Consider the following 13,730-nt stretch of genomic DNA (forward strand, 5'->3'; position numbering starts at 1 on the left):
GTGTTGTGCTGTATATGTGCATGAGTGTGTCCAGGACGGACCACTCTTATTCTCATTTCCCATCGAAGACTGGTCTCCAGGTATTTTTATCTCTCGTGCTTTACTTGAATTGTTAGTGACTCCCTTTTACTTGATGATTGGATTGGATTGGATGATTGATATAATTGATGATGATGGATGCATGATAATGTGTCGATGCTCTGATTTCTGACAGTGACTTGATGTTACCCGACAGACATTGAATGTTTTAAATACAGTCCACTTCTACTTGTCCAGAGCGAGTTATCATAAGCCGCCATGTTGACAAGTGATTTTAGGTCCCCCGACGAGAATTGCTGAAGAAGTAATAATTCTTAACCGTGTGCATGCATGATGGCTTAGCGATTACCATATGGATCAGTAAGCGCCTTCCACGACGTTTGGTAATCAGACGAGGCAACGAATTGTTAATGTAAAATGACTGTGAAATTGTGGTCAGAAATAAATGCATTGTATTTAACACATGGATGGAAGGACAAGTTACCTTTTATCAACTGTGTGGAATAATGCACTAATTTAGTTAACGAAACAGAGATAGTCTTCTCTTGAACAAGTCAGGAAAGTAAGAGAGTCTTGGAACTTGAAACGAGGCTTTCAGCTGACAGACAAGGGGATTAGGGTTAAACAGCAACCTTTTAGGAATCGTGCCTTCGCTGGGGTTCGGCAACTTAGTTGGCAGCGGTGATTTCTGAGGCACGACTAGGTTTGAACTTCAACACTCCCGCTCAAACCAGAGTAACTGAAGAAATTAGATTGGGACAGGAATAATTCCAATTTGATCACGTAGGCGTTCAAACAGTGGCGTGGCTAATGGTTTGGTGAGAATATCAGCAATCTGCATTTTTGTTTCAATGTAGATGATGTCGATTTTGTTGGATTCTAGCTGGTCACGGATGAAGTGATATCGTATATTGATATGTTTCGTTCTTGCGTGAAGTACCGGATTACGGACTAGTTGAATTGCGCTCTGATTGTCGCAGTGGATCTTAACTGGATTTGGATTGGCCAGGTCAATGTCTTGAAGTAGATGCCGGAGCCAGATCGCTTCTCTAGATGTCTCGCTGGCAGCGACGTATTCAGCTTCAGTTGTTGATAGCGTTGTGCAGGTTTGGCGTCTACTACACCAGGCAACCGGACCTCCGTTATGAGTGAAAATGTAGCCAGTCGTTGAGCGACGGTGATCGAGATCACCTCCGTAGTCTGCGTCACTGAATCCATTGAGTGGTTGGCTGCTCCCGCTGAAAAGGAGTCCGTGTTTGCGAGTACCTGAGATATAAGCCAAGATTCTCTTGACGGCCTCCCAGTGAGCTGGACCTGGATTTTCACAGTAGCGCGATACCTGCCCGACAGCAAAGGCGATGTCTGGTCTGGATACGATGGTTAGGTACATCAGGCAGCCGACAGCCTCGCTGTATGGAACTTTTCTCATCACAAACGTTCCGGATTCTGTTGTTGGTGACATGGACATTGTCAGACGGGAACTGGGGTCGGCTGGTGTAGCTTTTGGATTTGCTGAGTCCATATTGAACCGGTCAAGAATTGTGGCAATGAATTTTGCTTGATTCACGTACAGTTGGCGTCTGGCACGGTCTCTTGTGATCTCCATTCCGACAAAACAGTCAGCGGGAAGTGCGCGCATTTCAAAGTAAGTATTCAAGTGTTTGAGGACGTCTTTGATGACTTCTACGCTGCTACTGCAGACAAGGCCGTCGTCGACCCAAATTGCTATGAGCGTGAGTTCCTCCTCTCGACGGCGGAAGTAAATGCAGGGGTCGGCAGTGCTTCGGGAAAGACCGAACAACAATAAAAATTCGTTGAACTTTTGATTCCATACCCGAGGTGCCTGTTTGAGTCCGTACAGACATTTCTTGAGTCTGCAAACTTCCTTTTCTCTTCCGGCCAGGACAAAACCTTCAGGTTGTTCAAGGTAGAGTTCTTCTTTGACCACTCCGTACAGAAAGGCAGTCTTCACATCCAGCTGAATCATTTCCAGGTTGAGTGAGGCCACGATTGATAGAAGAATCCGCAGGGAGTCATGTTTGACAACAGGAGCGTAGGTTTCGTCATAGTCTATACCTTGCTTTTGTGTATACCCCTTGGCAACTAGGCGGGCTTTGAAGCGTGTTGGGGTGTTGTTGTGGCCAGCTTTTTCTGTGAAGAGCCATTTGCTCCTAATGACTTTTCGATCTGGTGGAAGTGGCACTACTTCCCAGGTGTCATTTTCAATAAGTGATTTGTACTCGTCAAGGATTGCTGGTTTCCAGGAATGGCGATTTTTGGACTGCATTGCTTCTTGATAGGTTCGTGGCTCAAAATTGTCTGATGTTTCGGCAGCTTTCATGCTGATCCACACCTTAGGTTTGCGAGTCCGTAACGGGTATGGCCGATTTGCACATGTTGGCCTTTCTTCGATATTATTTTCGTTCGACTCGTTTCCATGGTTACAGGGAGGTGGTCCAGTTTCTTCCTCGATTGTGTGCACGGGATCAATTGTCATGCTGATGGCTAGCAAGAGATCATTTTCCGTCGGTTCATGTTGAGCAGATGGCTTTGATTGATGAGCAGGCAGGGTTGATGGATGAACAGGCAAAGTTGGTGGCTCAGCAGGTTCATGTCGCTCTTCAGCTTTGTGGTTTTCATCAAAAATGATATCACGAACTATCTGCACCTTTTGAGTTTCCGGAATGAGAACTCGGTAGCCTTTGGATGTTTCTGAGTATCCCAGAAATGTTACTTCACGTCCTTTTTGATCCAGTTTCCGCCTGATCGAGTCTGGAATGTGAATGAACGCTTTAGAACCAAAAATTCGGAGATGTGAGATATTTGGTTTACCTCCATTCCATGTTTGGTATGGTGTGACTTTTCCGGTGCTGGATAGGGTTCGGTTCAGCGTGTAGACAGCATAGGCTACTGCTTCCGCCCATAGGCGTAGAGGTAGCTTCTTTGCGTGCAGTGAGCTCCGGGCTGCTTCGACCACTGTTCGATTGTCCCTCTCTGCGACTCCGTTCTGTTCCGGAGTGTACGGGATGCTTGTTTCGTGGCGAATTCCTTTAGAACGAAGCCAGTTGTTAAATTCTTCTCCTCTGTATTCTCCACCATTATCAGATCTTAAAGTTTTTACTGTCTTACCGGTCTCAGTTTCCAGTCGTGCAGCATATAGTTTGAAATGGGTGGCTACTTCAGATTTGTTTTTCAGGAAGTTCACAACTCGCCAACCACTGCAATCGTCTTTGAAGAGAACGTAAAAGCGAGCTCCACTCAGGGATGTTTCCTGCATTGGCCCACAAACATCTGAGTGAATTAGTTCTCCTACTTCTTTTGCTCTGATGCGCCCGGTGGGAAATGGGAGGCGGTGCATCTTTCCATAGACACATCCTGTGCACACAGGGACTGTTTCGTCTTTTTCGGATTTGATGCTCAGTCCTTCGACCAGTTGTTGGGATTCCATCCGTTGGATCGTTCTCACGTTCACATGGGCCATCCGCTGGTGCCAGACAGAGAGTGAGATAGGACATTTAGCTGCAAGAGCGACCTCTTCTTGGGCAGATTTGACTGTGAGGTTTAAAAGATAAAGTGTCTTTCCTTTCCTTTGACCAGTTATCTGTACGGTGCCGTTCTTGGAGAATAAAACTTTGTTGTTCACAAAGTGGACTTCAGCTCCCATCTCAGTTGCGGCTCCAATGGAGATGAGGTTGATACCAAGCTTTGGCACGAAGAGAACATTTTTGAATGCTCCTGTACGGATGACTCCATCGACTGCGGATGTGAAATATACTCTCCATATCTCCATACCCGTGAACGTTGACCAGTGCTTCATTAATTCCTTTTACGGTCCAGGTACCGATTTCCACCATGGTGAAGTTTGCTAGTTTTGATTTCTGGTCCGTCATGTGCTGAGTTGCGCCTGAATCGGCGAACCAGTCTGCATTGTTTGATGTTTCTGCGTCAGTTGAGGATGGAAAGCAGAAATCAATGTTGTCTTTGTTCACGGTTGCCGGATTGGCTGTTTCACGTTTTGATCTTTCATCTCGTTCCCGGTTTCGGCATTCCGAGGCGATGTGGCCCTGTCCTGATCGGCCAAGGTTGATACAGTAGCTGCATTCGACTTTAGGTTTCTTTTGAATTGGGGTTTGGCCTCCTCTTGAGCCAAATCCTCCTCTTGAACCTCTCTGTGTAGTTCCACGACTATGGTTGCCTCTGAAGGAACTCGTTTGTTGGGGTGTGCCGGCAGCAAAGAAAGCTGTGTCTTGTGGGTCGGCTTGTCCATCGTTGTACATAGCTGTCATGCTTTCTTCCTTCAGTATTCTTGCTGTTAGAAGTGCAACCGTTTTTTCTTCTTCCACGACATTGTCCCAAGCGGGAATGAAGCCTCTGTAGCTTGGTGGGAGAGTACAAATAATCTTGGTAATGAGTTGGGCTTCTGAGACTGGCTGGCCCATGTTGCTGAGCTGTTCAGCCAGTTTCTCAATGGCAGATATGTGACTTATTGCGTCGTGGCCTAGTAAGAGGAGAAAGAGGACCGAGTGAAATCAGTTTTATGTCCAGATACCATAATGATTTATGTGGTTACCTGCTTGGAATTTGTAGTGATAAAACCGTTGCATAACTACATATTTGTTCTCAGCAGCGTTCTTAAGATGTTGGGAGGTCAATCTCACCCAAATTTCGTTTGCAGTTTTGCAACCAAGGAGAGTATTCTGTAAGTTGGGGTCGATGGTCGATAGGAGGATACGACGTGCCAGAACATCTTTCTTTTTCCAAGCCATGATTTCAGCGGGGTTCGTCAAATCAAGTAAACCAGCTTCTGGATCGTTTTCATTTGGAATCATTCTATAATTCTGAGAGAGAAAGAAAGAATTCACGAGAGAAATGGTATAGGTTAGTTTAACCTGATACTGACAGTCTCTGTGGTGGAATCACTTGGGTGACGATAGGCATCACTTGGGTTTTTCCCATCACAATAAAAAACTTTGGTACATATTATGCGAGTTTTATATAAGTGTGTGTTACCTCATCTGGGATACGAGTGGTTCCATCAACTATGGACAGCACTTCCTGTTCTTCCAGTGATACAAATAGACCGAGTTTCCAAAGTGGGAAGTTGGTTCCATTGAATTTAATGATGTTGCTTAATTCCCTTGACCCAGAGCAGTTCATTTCTGTTTTACAGTATGGCGGTTTCGTTAGAACCTGGGCCCATAACCTGTTAATGTAAAATGACTGTCAAATTGTGGTCAGAAATAAATGCATTGTATTTAACACATGGATGGAAGGACAAGTTACCTTTTATCAACTGTGTGGAATAATGCACTAATTTAGTTAACGAAACAGAGATAGTCTTCTCTTGAACAAGTCAGGAAAGTAAGAGAGTCTTGGAACTTGAAACGAGGCTTTCAGCTGACAGACAAGGGGATTAGGGTTAAACAGCAACCTTTTAGGAATCGTGCCTTCGCTGGGGTTCGGCAACTTAGTTGGCAGCGGTGATTTCTGAGGCACGACTAGGTTTGAACTTCAACACGAATAAGTTTGCTACTCTCCTTCGAACGTCCGGCTCTAAATTTTCACGAAGGGCTAGTAACTTCATATCTTCTGGCATTCGGGTATTGTGGATGAGAGCGCCGTATGAAAGTTAGAAATCAGGACATGTTCGGGAATCTCCGTTAAAAGGTGTAATGGATATTTTTGGCCATGGTCCTCTTGGTCTTATTTCGTCATCCGAATCAATTATTGTGGAAGAAAATTTTGGCTTCAAATATGATTTTCCCGGCGATTTTAGACCTTCCAATTGACGCTGATATTCGATCTGTAAAGGGAGGTCCTTTTGCTGTCGTTGACTCTGTTGTCGGATGTCCTACAGTTTACGTTGCTCCTCGAGCTTTGCTTGTTCTCGCTCGAACTCCCAATCTAGCCTTCTCTTTTTTGCAATAGGGCCGCGTCCATCTTCTCCTTTTCTTTATTCGAATATTCTTCCGCTGCCTTTTGACATCCCGTATAAAAGGTGTTGATTTCTGCTTCCCATTCTATTGCGTCTGGCTCCTTGCCCTTGTCCGCTTGCTTGTATTTGGCATTCACTCGCACCAGCTCGCTGTTAGATTCTTCGAGTACCACTAAAGCTACGTTCACGTCATCTGATTTCCCCCCTCCGTCGATCAACGCCTTGAGGTGGTTTGCTTGTCAGGTGTGGTGACGTTTAGCGCTGGTGCGGATTGCCAATACTGTTTTTTTGTCGACTTCCTCTTTGCTATCGCTTGCAGGCACTATTTTCTCAGTCGACTCCCTATTAACTAGGTATCGGGTTTGCGATAATCTAAAAAACACCAGTTCAGAGACGATTATTTATGACTTTCTCAACAAGTTTTCGAATTCGACAAAAGGTTTACCTGGACTAGTTTCAGAAGCGTTAGGTGATGTTTCAGTCTATTTTATCCATGTTAGTAGCTGATTCTCAACCAACCACCTTTTGCAGTTTCAAATTTATCTGAAACCAGTCCAGAAGCGAATTAATATGACTTCATATAAGAATATACGTATTCATAGATTTTCATCTGAACTTGGTTCAGAAGCGTAAATTCGTAATTCTGGTTATTTTACTTCCCTCTGCTTACACTTCTCAAGCGTTTGTTACTTTTTTGGGTTTGAAATTTACCTGAAACAAGTTCAGAAGCGTTTGAACCTGAAAACAAGTCGTAAAAGGATAGACACGTCTTTAATTACCCTTTACATTTACATCGCTCCTACCCATTTTAGTATTACATAATTATTCACTGCATTAATTGCCATCATGTGAGAAATATAAGTTGTCTGACCACCTTAAGCCCTGTTTATCCTTAGTCACGGTCATACTACTTCAATACGATTCCCCGTTGATATTTTTGACAATAAGAGAAGGATGGGGGGGATACGGACCAGAGGTATTAGGGAGGTATTAGAGGGCAACATAACGGCAAATGGCGGGGATCATTTTAGACAAAGCCGCTTCTGACCCGGCAGGAAAATTGGGCTGTCCGTCACAGTAGATAATAAAACTTTCGATATCAACCACCGGCGAACAATCGGTTATAATTGTGATCGTGTGGGGTTCAAAGGCAAGACGTGAATAATTAACGTGAATTAATTAACAAGAGTTTGTCAGCCTAAAATGTCGAATTTTCTAAAAAAAATTCTTACAAGGTAATCGAAGGCAGAATCAAACAAGACGAACTTCTAAACTGAAATCAACGGAACTTTTACGTTCTACACTTAAACGAACAATGCGCGGTACGAATACTTATTTGCAAATGGCGTATAGTTACATCATCCGCCCCTTTCCATTTCTGAGCAATCTTCTAAATCATCCTTGTCTCGTTTCTTAAAACCCGACTGGGATAATGATATGCATTAATCCGCTCTGCACAGAATTAACAATGGGTAATAATTACGAATTTCGAGACTTACTGTGTAGCGAGTCTGGGTTTACTGAAAATGGCAGCGTAAAGTTACAGGTGCTGTCTAGGTAGGCGCACTTGATTCCCGGGTTTTGGCACGAAAAAATGTCACGAACTGATCGCATATAATCGGAACTTGAGAGCGGACTAAACACAGTTTATTTTCTGAGCCGAACAGTTAGGACAACATAGAGCTGGACTGCAAATTGCTGTCCGCGTCAAACTCGAATGATTATTTTATCCGCCCACCTCAGGATCTTCCGCCTTTCTCCACCTTTTCTTATTTCTCCTTTGTTGTGTCTGTGATGCCAAATGAACAATTGCGGCCTCGAATCTGGTCCGCAACATCATGCAACACTGCACCACTGAGTACTGCCTGCACTGACAGTTGAAAGGTTACGCAAAAAAAGCGGATTCACTGCCTAGGATTTTGCAACCAGCTAGGTAACGAATGCGCAAATAAAATAAAATAACTGGGAAAAAAGAATTGAAAATACGAGAGCGTCGTGCATTGAATTTTCATAGAATTGTTTACATCATTTTTTGACGATTGGTCATGCAGGAAAAAAACGTATTGATTTCACAAATCATTTTAGCTTATTGTATTTCACTAGAATTATAAAACAAAAAACGAAACTGAAATCCGTACTGTAATTTTCAAGAAATCTGAATATAAATTCTGTCAGACGAGACGCGAATGTCCAAAAACTTAAAAAACTTCTGGGGACAAGTATATATTGATGAAAAAAATCAAAGTTAATCTCCATTAATAAGAAAATGGTATCGACAGATTAAGAATAATTTCCTCTTTATGTCTAGCTGCATAATGGAAACTTGGTGTCAATACGTATGTATGTATGTATTGCATTTGTATCCCGCACTTTCACAAAAAAGATCAAATGACGGCAGAGTGTGCTACGATTTACATTGTTTACAAAATGAAGGGAACGCTAAGGACAATAGATGAGTCTTAATAAGTTTCTTGAAAACTGGGCGGTTGGTTGTGGAGCGAATCAGAGCTGGAAGACGATTCCAAGTGTGCGGGGCATAGTTGGAGAAAGACCTCATCAGCAGCTTTCCCTTTGTGGCGAATGGTCTTACGTAAGCTCTTCGTCTCCCTTCTCTGAGAATCGCCCTCCTCGACAATCTTCTGGTAGAAGCCTTACGAACATCAACAGTGAGTGTCCGAGCAGAGGATCGAAGTCCTGTGTGGCCCGGGACGTGCAAGTTGATTGTCTCTTGGAGGTAGAGTGGTGCCGAGGCCGTAAGACAGTCAAAGACCATCAAGAGGATCTTAAAGTCGATCCTTTGCTGAACTGGGAGCCAGCGCAAGCGGTACCTTGCGTCCTCGGTCGAGATTGACCGGCCGCGGTAGATAAGGCGAGCTGCTGAATCCTGGACTGCTTGAAGAGACTTGAGTTTGTAGGCCGGCAGACCCGTGAGAAGAGAATTTGCATAATCCAGACGAGAGATGACCAATGAGTGAACCATCGTTTTTGTAGCAGATGATTTAAGCTTATTTCCAATCTTCACAAGACGATACAGTTGGTAGTAGGATGATTTTACCACGGCAGAAATCTGACTGTCCATAGATAGATCGCTGACTAGAGTCACTTCAAGAAGCTTTGCTGAGTTGGATGTGCTCAAGACTTGATTTTTCATCCGTAGCGGAAACAGAGGCAACACACAAGCAAGATCGAAAGGTGCAAAGTACAAGAAATCACTCTTGTCAGGATTAAGTCTAACCCAGTTGAATGCGAACCAGTCGGCGAGATCCCCAGCACAGCAAGACAGGATCCTAAGAGCGTCCATCTGGTCAGGGATCCCGGTCGGGAACCTAGCCTAATAGGCTATACTTCTTCTAATTAATGGCAGTTATTTTTTCCCTTGTGACCTTTGAATTCTGGACATTAGACGAAAACATCATTGTAGTAAGTCTAGTAACATTGCGCTAAGAAAAAGATGAACAATTGGCGTTCGATTCTTATATTCGCGAAAAAGTAACGTTAATAAAGAAAAGAAAAGTCGTAGTATTTTGGCAAGTGTCATGTGTTGTTGTTCGCTCATTTTCCAACCTTTTTAAAATTTCCTTTCCCCTCTGGGATATTAAAAGGGGAAAATAATGAGAAAAATATGGAATCAGTTATTATTTATTTATTTATCAGATTATCTATAATATTTCTTAGTTTTCGTACGTTGTCTCTAATGTAGAATTTTCGAGATCAATGCTGGTGATGACAGAATCTTTCAAACTATCAGAAGTCTTTTGAGAAACTTTTTTAGACTTTGTTTGGCCCATACTATTGCTATGAAGTGCAAATTATTTCAATGTTCATTCCAAATTTAATTTCACAATTGAAATTTACATTGGCATATATTATTGATGGTAACCCTCATCGAAGTCTTCTCGTCCTTGTTTCCGCTTTTCTCGGTCTGAAAGTTGTCTTTTAGCTATTTCTTGAGTTAGAATTGACGAAGATAACTCCTCTTTAGAAAAGAGTTTTCTGGGACACAACACTTGTCTGCGACACTGGGAACACTTTCGGATTGCAGCTAATGCCAAGAAAAGATTCACCATTGACTTACTACAAAAGTTTTTTTTAATACTGAAAATGTGTCTGGTTTTAAAGTATTTTCAATTACTTATTACTTATATTTTTTTGGAACTAGGGAATGCAACAGTAATATCCTGTTGCCGAAACCTAGCGAAACAGAAAATTCTGTTTAGCAGCATATTTCCCCAGTCTGCTTACTCTCAAGTCCTTCTGATATTTTCTTCTTATCTCCTAATAACTTAACCAAGTGTTCTCCGGTTCTTTTAACATCCTAACTCCTACTAAGATTTATACTGATTTTTAAGAGTAGGCTACCTGAATTCCCTTTGTTAGTGTCTGCTACATTTACTATTGTACTACCCCATAGTGAAGTTTATGTTCATTAATACTCTCGGTGTGTCAAATAAAGCACCATTCATGCACCATATTGTATTAACTACTTATTTCAACATATTTCCAAAACATCTTCGTCTGAGGCCTTTCCAAATTCCGTACTTTATCTTTTGAATTTCACCAAGATTATCCTGATAGTTTCGGATGTAATATTCGAAGCTTCCTCTTGTTCAAAAATGGAAACACACATATCTCACCAGTCGAGAGCGAGGTTGCAATTCATTCAGGATTGCGTGTCCAATCTTCTAATAACAATTTGTAATTATCTACCAATCACCTGAATTCAAAAAAGCATTTTTCGTCGCATCTACCTTTTTTTCGCAAAAAAAGTTTCATATCCAGTAAGCATTTTTGGTTTTAGCCATCCACGGTTGATACCGCTTGTATGGGTATATGATGAAAGGAGGCAAAACGCAACCGGAAGCAGAAACCGTGGCCAAATAAAAAACATTAGATTTTTCAGAACATTTGTGGACGAGAAAGACGTTCTTGGTTCCTGTGGTACCCAAGACCTTTTCTTTGGCGGGGGAAATTTGGACAAAAGTTTCATCAGAACCTAAAAAAACATAAATTTTAGAGGAAATGAACGTGACATTTTCCAAAAACAATGATGCGCTAAGGTAAAACTATGAACTTTGAGTTTTAGGTGAATGCTTGTGTAAACAACCGACTCCACAACAGTGGTCTATCTACGACGGTGTTCGGGAGGCTCAGAATCGTCTCTGCATCGAATTAGTTTTAGTATAGTCAAAAAGCCTACCGAAGCGGAGTTTGTTGGAACACACACAAAAGGATTTGTATTCCGGTTTGCCACAAGTAAAGAGAGATTCAGTTATGCACACTGACGAATGTACGGGGGGTTGGGAGAGATGGTTGCCAGCCATCTCGACAAGAAAGAGAAGTTTTAGGAAAGTTAACACGGATTTCGGTTATATACACCGACGAAAAGAGTCGAAAAGTGACCAAAGAGCTGGCTGCCAGCCAGCCCGATCGACACCATGACAGCTTAGATATTGAAACAATATATGTCAAAATAGAGAAAAGGAGGACGGGAACATAGGGGTAAAATTAGGGCTTTGTCTTAATGACGTTGCCAAACTTGCTGGAAATAAGCGTCGCGAACAGACGGAATTGCACATGGGAACAACTATCAACTTCAAGTAATTTGCCAAATGATCTGGCCACTTCTTTAGATAGTCAGGATTGATCAAAGCCTTGGCAAGTCAAATGTTTCTGGGATCCGGAGAAATATTTTGTGCCCCTTTCGAAATTTTGAAATTTCGACTTGGACGGTCGTTCTATTATTAGTAATGCAGTTATCTTTTTTGCAAGATTAAGGCTATGTTGGATTGAATCCAACAGCTCTTTATTCCTTACTGGAAAGTGGAAATCCTGTATCTGCCATTTTTCTGACCCAGTCGGCTAAAGCTTCCTCGTCCCCTGGATTCAAATTTAGTCGTCTACTCAAAACCGTACCTTACTCAAAACTGGAGCCACATTTACTCTCGAAACATACTTTTAGTTTTTATTGACGAAAAATAATAGAAATTTCGAGGTTGGATTATGTTGGTGTAAAATGACTGTCAGATTGTGGTCAGAAATAAATGCATTGTATTTAGCACATGGATGGAAGGACAAGTTACCTTTATCAAGTGTGTTGAATAATGCACTAATTCAGTTAACGAAACAGAGATAGTCTTCTCTTGAACAAGTCAGGAAAGTAAGAGAGTCTTGGAACTAGGGCTGTGGCCCGCACGTTTTTTAGGGTTTTTTTTTTATGGGTTTTTTAGATGGGTTTTTCTTCTTCCGCGGGTTGGAGCGGGTTGGGCCAACAGAGTAAATGGGTTTGGCCCGGGCCGACCCATGGGTCAAAAATTTTTTACCGGCCGGGTAACGACCCGGGTAAAAAATCGGGTCAAACACACTTTTTTTTACAAACTTAAAAAAATTCCCTAAATTTCTTAATTATCTTCTTCTTCAAACAGTGACACGTAAATTCTGTCTTCTGAACACCCCTGAACGCCCTTTTTTACCACTTATCCTACTTTTCATGCTACGAAATTCTCGTAGAGCATTTTGCGGCAATATTTTTAGGTCTTTCTTGAGGCCGCAGGCATAGAGAATAACGAACTTCTCTATGTGACTACTAGATGGCGCCACCGCTGGGTTGGCCCACGGACCCGGGGGTTCAACCCGTCGCCCTTCCCGTTAAAAAGAAATGCCTCGGTGGGTCGAGTCGGGTTGGGTTTTTTTTCGTTCAGCCCGGGCGGTGGCCCGGGTTTTCATCGCCCGGGCCACAGCCCTACTTGGAACATGAAACGAGGCTTTCAGTTGACAGACAAGGGGATTAGGGTTAAACAGTAACCTTTCAGGAATCGTGCCTTCGCTGGGGTTTGGCAACTTAGTTGGCAGCGGAGATTTCTTTGAAGCACAACTTGGTTTGAATACTTCAACAGATTATTACAAAACTTAATAGAGTTAATTAACCTTTTTGTGGAGCGTTGATTTTGGGTCGCCAAATATGCTACTGAAATCTGGAAAAAAGATATTATTGTCAGCAGCTCAGCAGATTCATACGTAACAATTGCTTCTTGAACAAAATGTTACATTGCACATATTACGAAATCAATATGGCGATTAATCTGAAATCAAAGAAAGTCAAACTCCGAATTCTCAATTTGCTATACACTTTTACGGAATACCCTCAAGAATTTATAGACATTGACTAATTGCTAGCTGCAATCAAATAGATATTGGAAAATACTGGTATCCATCTTACGAAACAGCTTTACTTGTATTTAAATGACAAAAATACCTTTACTTCAGTGTTTCTATGCTGAAAACTGCATTGAAGGCAGATTTCAAGGTATTGTAGAAGAGAAGTTGCATTTTTAATCAATTTTAATTAAACAAACCCGGACTCGTTATTGGCCAACCCCACCGTTATTTCATTTTAAATACTTTAAAATCAATTAATTAAGCTGCTGCACTTGTTCACTTCTCATGTCACACCATATGTCTTTTTCAATATAGTTTGCTTTAAATCCCCTGTGATTTGTATTAGGCTAAGCCTTTGTCACATTTTTGCATTTGTTCGTACCATATCGTAAATTTACAGTAACGCGTGTTTGAATGTAAATATTTTGTCTTTAATTGATCAAAATATTTTTTAAAAAAGCAAAATAACCCACAGTTCAGACGATACTCACAGAAGCCTGTAATTACAAATATAGAAAAGACGAAATACGAAGAAATTGGCTGTGTGTGGAGGTGCTGACTACCTGGGTTGATCATACTTTCAATGGGGAAGTGTGCCCCA

General features: G+C 42.0%; 1 protein-coding gene and 1 long non-coding RNA gene across 2 annotated transcripts; both read right to left on the reverse strand.

Annotated features, from left to right (window-relative positions):
* Positions 1 to 4,847: 4,847 nt before the first annotated feature.
* Positions 4,848 to 5,547, reverse strand: LOC124344426. The gene is made up of 3 exons (XR_006919741.1): positions 5,323 to 5,547; positions 5,050 to 5,242; positions 4,848 to 4,877 (listed from the first exon to the last, which is right to left on the reverse strand). It is a non-coding gene; the product is annotated as an uncharacterized LOC124344426 (long non-coding RNA).
* A 2,831-nt stretch (positions 5,548 to 8,378) lies between these two features.
* LOC124342072 lies at positions 8,379 to 9,275 on the reverse strand. Its single transcript, XM_046795044.1, has one exon. The coding sequence runs from the start codon at positions 9,273 to 9,275 to the stop codon at positions 8,379 to 8,381; it is 897 nt and encodes a 298-aa protein (XP_046651000.1).
* Between the last annotated feature and the right edge of the window lie 4,455 nt (positions 9,276 to 13,730).

Source organism: Daphnia pulicaria, chromosome 6, assembly GCF_021234035.1.
Source record: "Daphnia pulicaria isolate SC F1-1A chromosome 6, SC_F0-13Bv2, whole genome shotgun sequence".
Lineage (NCBI taxonomy): Eukaryota > Metazoa > Arthropoda > Branchiopoda > Diplostraca > Daphniidae > Daphnia > Daphnia pulicaria.